Raw genomic sequence first — 15,341 nt, forward strand, 5'->3', positions numbered from 1 at the left:
GGGTTGAAGACGGGAGAAGGGGTCATTGGTGGGGGTGAGAGAGTCCTTGCCGAAGAAGTAGGCTCGAAGGTCAGTTCACTGCGCTCCACCCAACGGCCACATCCCATCTCCATTGCCCAGTCATCCCCTCCAGTTCCATTGTCTTAATATAAAATAAGACATTAAATGAATGAAACAACATGTACTTTTTAATAAATTCAAAACGTTCTCACCCTCTCTACACCAGCCACCCCCCCCCCCACCTTCTATTGGCAAGCCTATTCATGATTCAAACTACCAAGTTGTTATGGATCCCATGTGGTTTAGACCTGAAACGTTGACAGTTCATTCTCCCCCCACAGATGCTGCCCGATCTGCTGAGCCCTCGGCAGGTTGTTTGTTGCTCCAGATTTCAGCGTCTGCATGACTTCCTTGGAGACTCAGAGGTGATCCTGCAGACACATTTCCGGAGATTTGCAGGTAGTCCCGATGAAGGGTCTCGGCCCTGAACTGTCAACTGTTTATGCGTCTCCATGCCACCTGATCTGCTGAGTTCCTCCAGCATTTTGCGCGGATTACCCCATCCTTCTTCGTTCAGGGCTGCAATTTGCTCACCGGTCCAGAGGGGGCGCAGCCGCTGAGGTCGCGCCGAAGACGGGTCGAAGCATCTTGATCGGCATTGGCTGCTTCTCCGTTGTTTTGATTGGCTATTCTCCTCCTTTGCTACTAATTGGTCTGTTCCGAGAAGCTCTCCAATTAGCCGCTGGTACTGCAATCTGACGAATCGCGGGCGGGTTTGTTGCGGCGTCCCGGCAAATATGGCAGCAGTTGGTGGACGATTGCTGAATAGTAGAGGTGAGTGGAGTCGTCTGTCCTTGAGTATAGGTCTGAGTACTGGCGCCGGTTGTAGCAGTGTGCGTCGGGGCGGAGGATCTGGATCTTTAAACAAGAGGTTCACCATAATCGTCTCACATCTTGTCTTCCCAACCAGTCCCTGCCGACTTTTGGCCCTGACATCCCCTTTTTCCGGGCTTCCCTTGATGTTGCTTCCGCCTCCCCCGGGCTCCCTTTGATGACGCCCTCCTTTCCCCTTGATGATATCCCCACGTCGCATTCTCCTTGATGCCCATATTCTCTCCCCGTTCCCCCGGCTCCTCTTGATGATGCCCCCCCCCCCCACGCCACCACCGCGATGCTCTGCTCTCCCAAGCCCGGGCTTGCCTTGATTATGCCCCCTTTTCTCCACTCGCACCCTCTGGGGCTCCCCTTGTTACTGCCCCCGCCCCTATTCTTTTGCCATTGCCCCAGATTCCCTTAATAATGTCCATTCTTCCACAACCCTTTGCTCCCACTTTATAAGGCCCTTTACCCACCAGCTTTGATGCAAACCCCACCCATGGGCCCACCTGATGCCACTGCCCAGACTTGCCTGATGCTCTCCCAAGGTGTTATCAAGTGTCATCACTGAGGAATTAGAATATAAATAGTAACACTAAGCCTCAGTCTGTGATGTGAAGTTCAAAAGGATAAGAAAAATAAATTTTAAAAAAGGGAATTTGAAGGAACTGATATGGAAAAGATTGTGTAAAGCAGCATCTAACGAAACAAATTAATTAATGACTGCAGAAGCAGGAATCTGTAGTAACAGTTGATATGCTGGATGAGCATATGTGTGATACAGTGGTCAAAATCCTGTATCAGAACTGATTTGATAATTATTTCTATTTTTCTTATCTAGATCAAAAGCTTTAATCTTTTGTTTTTCCTTTAGAAAATCTACTCCTGAGCATCTACAAATATCCATTTTCTATTAATGTGCAGGATAACAAGATACAAGTTTATAGTATTCTGAGGGGCAATGATTGAGTAGACTGTCAGTATCATAGGATTGAAATATATCTACTACTAAAAGGGCATACATTTAAGATGGTGGGGGGGGGTAAGTTCAATAAATATGTGCAGGCATTCTTTTTACACAACATGCCTTGAATGGACTGCTAGTGGAGGCAGATATGATAGAGGTGTTTAAGAGGCTCTTAGGTAGGCACACACACATGCAAAGAAAGAATGTGGACTGTGTGCAGGCGGAAAGGAATTTGATTTAATTAGCTGAATTAGCTTTGCACAAAATAGTGGACCAAAGGACCTTCCCAAGAAGTTATGTTATGATAGACAACTTCAAGTTCACTTTATTGTCATTCAACCACGCACATGTATACTGTCAAAAGAAAAGATGTTCTTCTGGACCAAGGTGAACAACACAGTAGATAGAACTCTCCCACACAATGCATAAAGTAATGTGATCATAAATAAATTAACATAATAAGATGCATTTATGACACAAGTTAAAAAGTAAACAATATAATGCTATTGGCACTTCATACATGATGAGCACCTATTTGTGCCTATAATGATATTATGAAAAGTAAGCAGCATACAGGTGCCCCCCGCTTTTCGAACGTTCGCTTTATGAAACCTCACTGTTATGAAAGACCTACATTAGTTACCTGTTTTCGCTAACAGAAGGTGTTTTCACTGTTATGAAAAAAGGCAGTGCGCAAAAAAAGCAACACGCGATAAAAGTCAGCGCGCGCCCCGAGCAGCCACTTTCCCCCGGATTCGGAACAGCATTCTAGCTGGCATTGCTTAGACATGTGCCTGTGAGCAGCCGTTAGCAAGATGAGTTCTGAAGTGTCGGAAAAGCCTAAAAGAGCTTGTAAGGGTGTTACACTTAGTGTAAAACTAGACATAATTAAGCATTTCGATTGTGGTGAACAAAGTAAGGACAAAGTGAGTTTGGCTTGTGGAAGTTGATGAAGATGATGTTGAAGAGGTTTTGGCATCTCATGACCAAGAACTGATAGATGAAGAGCTGATGCAATTGGAAGAGGAAAGGATAACAATCGAAACCGAATGCAGTCATCCAGGAACTGAACGTGAAGCAACTGCGTGAGATTTTCCCTGCAATGATAAAGTACGATTTTAATTTTGAAAGGGTATGTCGCTTTAGGGCATATTTGCAGGATGGTTTGAGTGCTTACAAAGAACTGTATGATCTAAAGATGTGCAAGGCTAAGCAGTCAAGCAAGTCTTCCACATCAGCCACAGCAGACGCCGAACCTCGACTTTTGACATCGAGGCAGGCAGACATAGCAGAAGATGACCTGCCTGCCCTGATGGAAACAGATGATGAAATGACACCCCAGTGTCCCACTACCCCAACCCCCGGGCCGCGGACAGATACCGACCCGCGAAGAATGCAGCGGTAGCCGGGACGCACCAGCACATCTTTAAGAAAAAAAGCCGAAATAAACAAGCTAATTAATTAGGTGCCACCCGGCATGTAAATGTCGGCCCAGATCAGAGGCGATTGCCGATTGCGTCACCTCTGATCTGGGCCGACTCTTACGTGCTGGGGGGCACCTAATTAATTAGCTTGGTTGTTTCGGCTTTTTTCTTAAAGATGTGCTGGGTGCATTCCGGCCACCGCTTTACCCCTGCATGCTTTGCGGATTGGTATCGGTTGGCTGCCCGGAGGGTGGGGGCCACTGCAGCACCCCAATCTCCGACGACTCAGCCTAACACACCATCATCAGTGTGCTCGGCGCTGTCTTCCTGATTCCAGTAAGTGATATTACACTGTACATACATTATTTCTACTTTATATCAGCTGTGTATCTTTACATGTTATTTGGTATGATTTGGCAGCTTCATAGCTTAAAGGTTACTGGAGAGCGCTTGCGCCATGTTTCTGCCGAGAGCGCTTGCGTGAGATTTTCGCTACGGAGAACAGTGCGGCAATGACTGTGGAAAAGTATTTCTACTTTATATAGACTGTGTATTAATCATATCATTCCTGCTTTTACTATATGTTACTGTTATTTTAGGTTTTATGTGTTATTTGGCATGATTTGGTAGGTTATCTTTGGGTCTGTGAACGCTCACAAATTTTTCCCATATAAATTAATGGTAATTGCTTCTTCGCTTTACGACGTTCCGGTTTGTGAACCGTTTCATAAGAGTGCTCCACCTTCAGATGGCGGGGGAAACCTGTAAAATTATAAGATCTTGAGGGTCAGTCAGGGCAGATTTTGTTTTTATACTTCCTTTGGTGGATGAACCTTGAACATAGTCTCAGGATAAAGAGTTGCTGATTTAAGACTGAGGTAGGAAACAGTTTCTTCTCTGAGAGTTGAAGCTCTTTGGAATTCCCTGTATATATTCAGGATGAGTTTTTAAAAAGTTTAAGGAAATTGAGGTTTATGGGAATCAGGCAGTGGAATGGAGTGAAGCAAAGATCATAATCATATTTAATGGTAAGTAAGGTTCAAGAGGCTGCAGAGCATGTTCCTACTCCTGATCATTCTCCTTTGTGCATCTTGCACTCCTTTTAATCCATCTAAATTCTCCTAAAATTTTGATGATGCGTTCCACATAAATACCACTTTAGATCAAGAATGGGTTATCATTGATTGACAAAAATGAACATTACACAAGAAGTTCAAATGATACAACGAGGTTGATCTCGAGTCTTTGCTGAATTAGCTACTCTCAGGCAGAACTCTGCTAGTGGTAAGAATTTGGAGAAAGATGTAAAAGATTTTTTTTTCCACATCTAGCCAATGTTCACTGCCTTCCTTGTGTGAAAATTTGCTTATGTTTACCTGGCATGTGTGTGTTCAAATTGCCAGCTGAATTTAATTGTTCTTGGCACCTGCATGATTTGGAGAGACTTTGAGAAAAGGTTTCTCTGATTGTAGGATCCTGAAAATTTTCTTAATTTGGACATTTTAAAAAAGAAAGTACTTGGCCACCTCAACCCCTTATGACACAACTTTTCTGGAGATGAAAGATATAAACTGCTTGCGGAACTCAACAAAACTCCGCCATGGATGGTCGCAAGCCCGGCTGTGAAAGGAGGAGGGTTGGGCATGGGGCTAGCAGCACCGTCTAGTTAAAACCCAGAGCCTGGGAGATGAAGGATCTTCACGTAGCAGATGTATGAAGTTGTGTGGTGAAAGTGGAATCCACAGGGCCGATTAGCAATCTTATCGGCCCAGAACAGAAGACTCTGGTGAGCTGCTGTTGGCAGCCTATGCCCCAGTAGGAAGAAGAACTCAGTAAGACGAGCAACATCTGTAGTGGCTGGGTTGAGTGCTGCATCATGTCTCACCGGTAAAGTTAATGATCGCTTTGCCTTCACAAATGTTGTTTGATTCGCTGAATTCTCCCAGGAGTATATTGTTTGCTCCAGATTTCAGCATCTGCACCCTTAGGTCTCTGCTCTTTTGGTGGTGATCCAGTCTGATAGTGTTTAAAGATAGTTCTTCCTTTTCCTGGTCCTGCCATCCCTTTACTTCTGGAGATGCCTGAATTTAATGCCCCACTAACTTTGTGCTGACTACTTGAAGGTTTAAACAAAACTCGATGTGCAAATATTTATCTTTTTGAGCAGTTTAATAAGCTGAAATTCTTTTTGTTTTAAAGGGTGGCTTCCTTTCCAACTTATTGTGCGCCATGGGTCTAAAGCAGTTACACGACACCGCAAGCCCATGCACATACTGCGCCAGAAGCTGTTGGCTGTCACAGAATATATCCCACCAAAGCCTGCTATCCCAGAAAGGTGCATTAAACCCAAGCGGCTGGAGGTTCAAGAGGTGAAGACATTTAGTGGGCATGCATTTTGTTTTAATTAACCTTTCTTTTCCTCCATGGTGTGCCAAGCTTTGTCACGCTTAATCTTGAAATGAAGTATATTTTTCATGGACCAAAGAATTTTTTATTTCATGTAGTCCTTTTTAACAAAAGCTGTGCAGGTCTGCTTCCCATTCCACTCAATTCTTGACGAACAGCAGTCTTTGCAGTTTGTGGATATGTTGCTGATACTGCTCAATGCCTTAAACTGTTGCCCAGAGGAGGTAGAAGTATAGGCGCTTGGCATTTCATCACTGGCAAAACATAATTGATATTGGGGAGGCTTTTGTGGAGATGAGGCCTTGTCCATTTGTGTGCTTTATATGGAATATTGTCATATTGATGAGAAAATAGAATTTAATATATAATTGAGAGCTGTTCACTTAATGTCCTTTTGATTATGTCACTTTTATAAATTTGAAAGCAATACAAACTTGGCTTTATCTGCTGTCTCAGGTACAATCAAGGAATTGTTTAAATGTTACACCTGAACAATGTGAATTTCTCTGTCATAAATCTTTTACATTGAAGATGCAATATTTCCTTCTAAAGAAAATTCTTGGGGAAAATATTCCTTTCGAATAGAGTGGAGAGAGAAGACATTAATCCATTGAAACCTGTGCATGTATGTGCAGTTCTCTCATTGGATTTATGCCACCGGAGACCATTTATGAGCATAGTTGATGTAGGAAATAAAAATAACAAAGACTGCATTGTCTAACAGTACTGTGGAACAACAGCAGATTTACAGAAATCTGATTAAAATCTTAAATGGAACTTTATTAGTGGGGTAAGGATGTGAATTAACTGTGCCTGGCTAGCATACATGTAAAAATACATTGATTGTTCTTCATGCTCGTGAAACAAAGAGGGGAAAATAAATCAGTGTTCATGACAACCGCACTGATGAAATAGTGTGTTATTCACAGACATTTATGATAATATTCCATAGCTACATTACAGAACTGTTTAAACAGATCCATCCTGGTTTTATCCAGGTCATGAAGTGAAGTGATAATCTCTACCCCTGAATCTATTCAGTGTTTGAATGGAGCCAGTGATGTGTGCTTCCCATGTTCACCCCCATCCACCTTCACTGATATCCATTTATAGTCAATAAAATATAGACATCATCTCTCACAGATCTTTTCTATGAGAGATCTGTGGTATCCAGGAAGAGCAATCATGCTCAAGCTAATCAAAATTTTATAAGACAGCAAACCAAGAAGCAAACATTTCCTCAGTGAAGGTTGAGGCATTCTTGCAGATTAGGAGAAAGTTGGAATATAAGAGATTTTGTTTAAATGTTGTGTGACTTTGGAGATACTGGATGGTGCACAAAGAAAGTAAAATTTCAAGGCCAGTGATGTTATTGAGTAATTATCTCTTATCAATTACACCTCACTCATTTTCAGTGAACTTTATAGGAATTTACATGAATGTGAAATCCCTTTCAAACTACTGAAATTGTATTCAGTTTATCTAGAAAATGTTGCAGATATAATGGAGGAGAAGCATAACACTGACAATAGCATCCAGATTGCTGCATTTTACTGTGCAGTTACAGAAAGTGCTGTCAGTTTCATAAAGTAATGATGACGAAGTCTAATGGTTAAACAACGACTGAACACTTACAATAGGATGTGTCTCTTTCCTGCATGTAACAGCATTTTGTTGGTTGCTTTTAATCAATAAGACACAAAGGATAATGTTCATCAATTTCTCTTCTAGCCATCTGCCTTAGAGAAACTGATACGGCGTGATGTTGAAAAAGCATTCAGCGAGAATAAAATGATTGCAGTTTTTCAGAACAACTCCATTAATTCTGAGGAACTAAAGCTACTTCGACATCGAATGCTAAAACATGATATTCGCATGAAGTTTTTCCCTAATAGGGTTTGTATTTATTTGTGTCATTCTATTATCGAACACATTCATTGAATTGCTTTGGACTAGGTAGTAATACTTGTTTCACCAGACCCTTTTTGATTATTCGTTAGAATTCCTCCTAAATGTACACTCAGTGATCACTTTATTAGGTACTTCTTGTAGCTAATAAAGTGGCCACTGAGTGTAAGTTTGTGGTCTTCTGCTGTACTCCATCCACTTCAAGGTTTAACGTGTTGTGCATTCAGAGATGCTCTTCTGCACACCACTGTTGTAACATGTGGTTATTTGAGTTGCTATTGCCTTCCTGTCAGCTTGAACCAGTCTGGCCATTCTCCTGAGACCTTTCTCATTAACAAGGCATTTTCACCTACAGAACTGTTGTTCACTGGATGTTTTTTTGCACCATTCTCTATAAACTCTAGAGACTGTTGTGCATGAAAATCCCAGGTCAGCAGTTCCTGAGATGCTCATTTCCAACCCCCCCCCACCACCCAAGATCTGGCACCAACAATCATTCCATGGTCAAAGTCACTTAGATCACATTTCTTTTCCATTCTGATGTTCGGTCTGAACCACTTGACCATGCCTGTATGCTTTTATGCATTGAGTTGTTGTCACATGATTAGCTGATTTGCATTAACAAGCAGGTGTACCTAATAAAGTGGCCTCTGAGTTTATTTTCTCACTCCTCTAGAAAGTATCAGCTCTCGGAAGATCCATAACTCTCCATATGCAAACCTTTTCAGAGGTATGAAGGTAGAAGTATGAAGGCTTGGTTCTAATCCCAGAAACAGTTGCTGCCCCAACTTCTGAAGAAAAGTATTTGACTGAGGCAATGGGACCTTGCCTCTAGCACTGTATCCATTGAGAAAATAATGACAAGTGCTGTTACAAGAATATTAACCCCCAATAGTAATGATGATCAGTTAGGCACGGAGAGAATCAGTATTTACTGACAAGTGCCTTTATTGGCTCAGTTCACAACCACATGAATTTACCCAACTGAATACCTGTGTGCACACTCTCTAGGTTTCCCTGGCCCTCCACGAACAGTCAAAGAAGAGAAAAATTAATACCTGGGAAAAGGAGATTATCACTGTCCAGGCATTTTTCTTGATCCTAATGTACTGTAGTCCCCACATCTCTGATGTGGGGTCATCCACTTCTGCAATGGTTGGTCTCCGCAGAGTTGTCGCTGTCTGTGCTCCCAAAATCCTCCATTCTTATTCTTTTCCTTATCGGGTCAATCTATTATCTTTCCATTTTGTTGACTCAAGATCATCTGACTGACCTGTGTCAGCTTCTCATTGGAAGTGGCCCAAGCTTTATGGCTGCTTCCTTCAGCCTTGTGTTTTTTGTTCTGTCCAACTTAGATTGGTTCAAACCAGTCTAACCAGGTCAGCCAAACACTGGACCCAGAAGACCAGATCGCAGGCTGTTCCTTCTGCATGCCTTCCACTTTACATAATAAACAGCTTCTTATCTGAGCAAAGCACATAAAATGCTGGAGGAACTCAGCAGGCCAGGCAGCATCTATGGAAGAGTAAACAGTCAATATCTCATACCGAAATGTCAGCTGTTTACTCTTTTCCATAAATGGTGCCTGGCCTGTTGAGTTCCATCAGTACTTTGTGTGTGTGGCTTTGATTTCCAGCATCTGCAGATTTTCTTATCTGAGAATGGTTTCAGGTTTAGCAGATCATCAGCAGAAACTCTGTCCATGTTCATTTGCTCTGATTAAGCTATCCTAAAGCAAGAACCAGTTCACCAAACAGTTCACAAAATGGTGGTTACAAGAACAGTCTCAGAAAATGGCCGCCTGCGTTCCTGCAACTGCATGACAAGAACACTTTTGCTTTGTCTGTTTCCACCGCCCTTGCCTCATTTCTGTTCACTGATTTGTAGATTGTAGTTCTTTCTAGCCAACAATGCCTTCCTACTTTTTCAAGGAAGCTGCAAGAATATCTTTGAATTGTTCCCCTGTCTTCTCAGTCAAAGCTGTCTGTTTTGGAAATATGCTTGTTCAACTTGTGTACAGCGTGGCCTGCCCAACAGAATCAGCTTCAGATGTAATTTTGTTAGCCTGGGAGAAGATGGTTTTTTATTCTGCCAGTGGAGTGGAGGATTCTGTAGGGACAGTATTGTTGGTCACTCTCCAATGCCTCGGGATGTCTAATTTAGGTAAGCTTACGAGGATAGGGATCACTCCTGCCCAATGGACTGTGAGATTGGTGACATGTTTAAGTCTGGATCTTCAAAGATTCTTTTCCTAAGATGACCAAGGACTGCTGTAGCACTGCTGTGGGCAGCACGGTAGCGTACCAAGTAGTGTAACACTTTCCAGCACCAGTGATCACGATCAGCATTCCATTCTCACACTGTCTGTAAGGAGCTTGTGTGTTCTCCCCATGACTGCGTGGGCTTCCTTCAGGTACTTTGGTTCTGAAAGGTGTTTGGATTAGCGTTAGTAAATTGTGGGCATACTGTTCCGGCGCTGGAAGCGTGGTGACAGTTGCGGGCTGCCCCAGCACAATCCTCGGACTGTGTTGGTCATTGACGCAAACTATGCATTTCACTGTATGTTTCGATATACCGGTGACAGATGAATCTTTAAACTTTGAATTTTAGCAACAGCATCTGCCATCATTGAAAAGTTGATTGTAAGATGTGGGGAGTAGTTCATATTTTCTAGGGTGTCACCATGGGTTTTTATTGGTGGGCTGCAGTTTTGAGCAATAGGGACAGTTTGGTGGGGGACATTTGTTTTATGTGTATTGAGTGTAAGGCACATTCACTCTTGTGCTGCAATGAATTATTCATTAATGACTTGGACTTCCAACTCCTGGCCTCCACACATACTGTAGCAGTATAAGTTGCATTCTGTAGCAAGGTGAACTTGTCATGGAGTAGAAGCAATGTAAATGAATGGTTCCCCATTTGACCTTTAAATTATCTCAATTCCAGCAGGAAACTTCACAGAGATGAGGTGCAGTGTTGCAGCCATAAAGATTGAGGAAATTGTTGGGACGGTGAGAAATCCTTGCTTAATGCCAGTCTGCACTGAGTTGTCTGATTTGGACCTGTTAATTGAGATCAAAACTTGCATGGAAGCATAAGAGCAGAAGGCCATTTGGCCTCTCAAACCTGCTCTGCTATTAGTAAAATCATGACTGATTGACTTTCCCACTCTCTCCTTTACCTGCCTAACCCCCTTATAGTTCAACAGTCTGTCCATCTTGTCCTTGAGTACATTCAGTGACACTCCACCTCCACTGCTGTCAAGGGTAGAGAATTCAAAAGTTAAAACCTCTGCAGGAAGAAGTCCTCCTTATTTCAATCTTAAATGAGTGACCTTCATTCTCAAATTATACCCTCTGGTCCTAGACACTCCCACAAGGGCAAACATTCTCTATACATCCACCCTGTAAAAACATCTAAAGTAGATACAGTGCTGAAAGTTAACATAAATGGAGCAAACAGTTAGAAGGATAAATGGTATATTGGCCTTTCTGCAAGATCATTTGAGTACACAGAGAGAAACGTTTGGCTCTAATTATATTAGCCCGAGGGGTACCAAATCTGGAACATCGTACAGGTCTGATTTTCTGATCTAAGGAAGATTTTGCTTGCATTACAAGGAATGTAACAGAGGTTCACCAGAATATTTCTTGAGAAAGCGGTTTTGTGTTTCTGGAGATACTTAGCACAGAAGGCTCATACACTCTGGAATTAGGAAGAATGAAATTCTCACAGAAATGTGTGAGAAGAAACATTTTTTGGCTTGATATGATAACTGTAGATTTAAAGTTTCCATTAGTTTTGGTATCAAGAACCAGGAGTCACCATCTCAAAATAAGGGGTCAGCCAAGGAGGATTTGGAAGCTCACTCACTGAATATATGAGATAAGATTGATAGGTTTTTAGAGGTTAAGGGAATTGAGGGATAAAGAGATGGGCTTAAGAAGGGATAACAAGAAAGGACTCAAAGTGAGTTGTCAGTAGAGAGCATATTAAATGGTTGAGCATGAATGCAGGATGGAATATTTAATTCCTCCTTCAAGTCCTCCTCTCATACCCCCATAACAGTCATCTTGCCATTTAACTCTTCTTTCCCTGCATTGGTCAGTCCTCTCCCTCTCTTTTCTCTGACTTTCTGCTCTTCTCTGTCTGTATTTGTTGTCCCTGACCGTACTCACTAGTTTACCAGCTGTGACACTGCAGTACTTTCACTAAACAGGTGTCGCAATAGTTTGATTTTCATTCATTTTATAAATCAAAGATTGCATTTATTTGTTAAGTGTACATTGAAACACAGTGAAATGTGTCGTTTAGCATCAGTTTGTGGGGTGGGGGCAGCCCACAATTGTTCCTACGCTTACATAGCATGCCCACAACTTACTAACGCTAAACCTGTTCATCTTTGGAATGTGGGAGAAAACCAGAGTACCTGGAGAAAACGCCTTACAAACAGCAGCAGGAGTTGAACCCAGGTCCCTGGTGCTGTAAACTTTACCCTAAACACTGGGCTACCATGCTGCTCTTTTTTTTTCAAAGATTTGCTTTAAAGATCAGGATAGACATTTATCAATACAAATTCTCTAAGACAGTGGTCCCCAACCACTGGGCTGCAAGCATGTGCTACGGGGCCGCAAGGAAACGATATGATTTGGCAATATGAACCGGTATGAGTCAGCTGCACCTTTCCTTATTCCCTGTCACGCCACTGTTGAACTTGAACGCACGCAAGGTCCGCAAGAATATTGTCAATATTAAACCGGTCTGCAGTGCACAAAAGATTGGGGTCCCCTGCTCTGAGACATTCGTGCAGGTGAGATTTTTTTGAGACATTGATTATATGTTTAGGTAATTTCACTTTCTGTTTGTAATGGATATAAAGCTTAAAGGAAGGTATGTTTAAGACCTGCCTTGTATTGTGGTCCCGCACTGAAAGGTTGGCCAAGATTATGTGCTTGTGGAGAGTGGGAGTTGAACAGATAAACCTCCTGATTTCGAGGCACTTAGCAAAGGCTGTTGGTAAAAGCAGCATCACTTTACCTTATATAGAGATTCCATAGTCAATATTCCATTCTTCCTTGCAGGAGATTGCTGTTTGGGCTGTTAGGAACAGCTTCTTCTCCTCTGCCATCATATTTCTTAAAGGTCCATGAACATTACCTCACTGTTTTCCTCTTTTTTCCCACTACTTTTTAAGATATTTTTTATTGTAACTTATAGTAATTTTTTATGCATTGCATTGTACCGTTGCTGCAAAACAACAGATTTCATGGCATACAGTTATGTCATAAATCTGATTCTGGGCATATGCTGGCTCACAGCAATTGCACTCCCTTATTAATTTTCTCTGCAACCTTTTCTCTCCACATACCCGTCATCGCTATTCACAAATTCAATAATCCACACATTCAGAGTAATTAGCCAACCCATGCAAGAATGTGTAAGGAAACCAGAGCATGAGGAGAAACGTGCACATTCATAGAGAGAACATGCAAACTCCATACACCGTCAGGATTGAACCCGTGCAATGAGCTATTAAAATCAGAGCAAAATGTTGGTTAGTTTAATGTTAAAAGCTGCAATACAAGTGCATTGTTTCTTTACAATGTGGATCAAGCTGACATTTTACCTCCAGCTATTTCCATTTCAGGTCCTGCAATCATATTTAACAGAGACCAAGTATGGGAACCTGCTGCCTTTGTTTATTGGACGCAATATCATTGCTGTGAGTAAGGAGCCCAAAACAAAAGAGTTACTCCGTATTGTGCGCAGCACACCTCAGATCACCTTACTAGGTAAGTGTTCCTTTAGAACAATAGTAGAGCAAGAGAAAATTGCTTTTAATGTTTGCAATTTGTAAATTGTGAATGATCAATAAAGTTAATTTCACACGTTTCATTACTTTGCATATTTTTTATTTCAAGGCTTTATTTTTCACTACAGAAAATGTTGTATTCAAACAGCCCCATATAACTTTCATGCTTGTTAAAATGCAGATGGTTGCAGAAACTAAATTACCTTGTGGACTATTGTTTTTGATCGAAGTCATACGTAATTGTAGAGAATTTCAGCCAATTTTGTTTGTGCTTTCTCACTGACTGCCCTTGTTTATCATTGGCTGCTGCATAAAGAAATAAGTGGTGTCAAGGAATAAACTGTTTGAAGATTTACCTTGGTTTTGTATTTGGTTTCCTGATCATCAATCTCTGTTGCATTTAGTCTGTGGAATCTAAATTTTAGTGACTGGAATGAAGTCTGTCTTTTTCTTTGAGAAGTACTCCCCAGAAAGTGAAGCAATTAGTAATTCCATTGAAATGCAAATTAAACTTCTCACAAAACAAAAATTGGAATACTGTGTGCAAGTAATTTGTGACAAGACAAACAATAAATGAAACATTGTTGAAAGATGAAGCATTGGTGACCTTGTAAGGCTGAACTGTGCATCACATCTGTGCTTTATGATTTCTGAACTCATCTTAGAATATCTTGGTTTTAAAATTCTCCCAATCTTTGAATCCCTTCATGTTCTTGCCCCTTCCCATCTCTGTAACCCCTTACAATCCTTTGAAATCTCCATAATCTCTTCAAGTCTAGTCTCTTGTCCTTCCACAACCATAAATCATTAATGATCGTGCTGAGCCCTTTCCCCTTCTCCCACCCCCAGGACGTTTTGTGAGGTTTTTATGTAGTTTTTGGACAGACTTTACTCTCTCCCTCTGTGGCCTGGAGTCACATTTTGAGGATAACTTCCCTTTTCAGCGCTTGATGTTTCATCACATCAAAGTTCTTGTTTTTCCTTGTTTCCTGAGGTTGTTGTAGACTGAGGAAGTTGTTGGCATTTCTTCTTTTATCAGAAATTTGTTTGTCAGGATATAGAAGATATTAAAAGGAATATCTGTTGATTGTACTCTTTGTTTCCTACATAGGTGCCTGTATTGAAGATGCCCTCTTTAGCAAGCAGGGAGTTGTTAAATATTCCACGCTCCCAGGACTGCAGGTCATCCGTGGGGAGGTTGTAAGTGGGCTGACTCAGATGACATCGCAGACATATCAGCTCCTGAACAATGGTCCCGTGCTCCTCACGACTTTGCTGGGGCAATACTTGAAACAACAGAATGAAGCTGCTACTGGACAGAAAGATTCAGTAAAGGAGGAGCCCAAGGAAACCGAGAGAATCCAAGGATCTTAGTTCCCCCTGAACATATGGACTAAAATCAAAGTTTGGATCTGCAAGTTGTCATACTGAAAATGAATACTAACTATTAGTTACTAACTTTGATCTGCATTTCATTTTGTATGGTTAAAACATAGACTGAAGCAGAAATAAATACATGTTTGTTTCTGCCCAGAGGTGTAAAGGACTACTGGCAGGTGCAACTGTCTTGTGGCTCCCACCTTCTTCTCCTAAAATACAGTTTTTACTTTCTATTTCACTGTAAACGGCATGATTTTAAGCAAAATTACAAATAAAACGTATTTAAAACTATTTAAAACTAAGTGTGAGTTTTATCTTCCATCTGTATATAAGACCATAAGATACGGGAGTAGAATTAGGCTATTTGACCGATTGAGTCTTCTCCCCTATTCCATCATGGCTGATTTATTAACCTTCTCAATCTCATTTTCCTGCCTCCTTTCTCCCCCTCACCCCCGTAACCTTTGATGCCCTATTAATCAAGAACCTATCAACCTGTTAGCTAAAGAAATTCCTCCTCATATCTGCTCTAAAAGGATGTCCTTGTGTTCTGAGGCTGTGCCCTCTG

General features: G+C 41.6%; 1 protein-coding gene across 1 annotated transcript; it reads left to right on the top strand.

Moving 5' to 3' along the window:
- Positions 1-730: 730 nt before the first annotated feature.
- Positions 731-15,076, top strand: mrpl10 (mitochondrial ribosomal protein L10). The gene is made up of 5 exons (XM_072249219.1): positions 731-834; positions 5,467-5,636; positions 7,405-7,569; positions 13,229-13,373; positions 14,505-15,076. The coding sequence occupies exons 1-5, from the start codon at positions 798-800 to the stop codon at positions 14,765-14,767; spliced, it is 780 nt and encodes a 259-aa protein (XP_072105320.1). The 5' UTR covers positions 731-797; the 3' UTR covers positions 14,768-15,076.
- The last annotated feature ends 265 nt before the right edge of the window (positions 15,077-15,341 follow it).

This window comes from Mobula birostris, chromosome X, assembly GCF_030028105.1.
Source record: "Mobula birostris isolate sMobBir1 chromosome X, sMobBir1.hap1, whole genome shotgun sequence".
NCBI lineage: Eukaryota > Metazoa > Chordata > Chondrichthyes > Myliobatiformes > Myliobatidae > Mobula > Mobula birostris.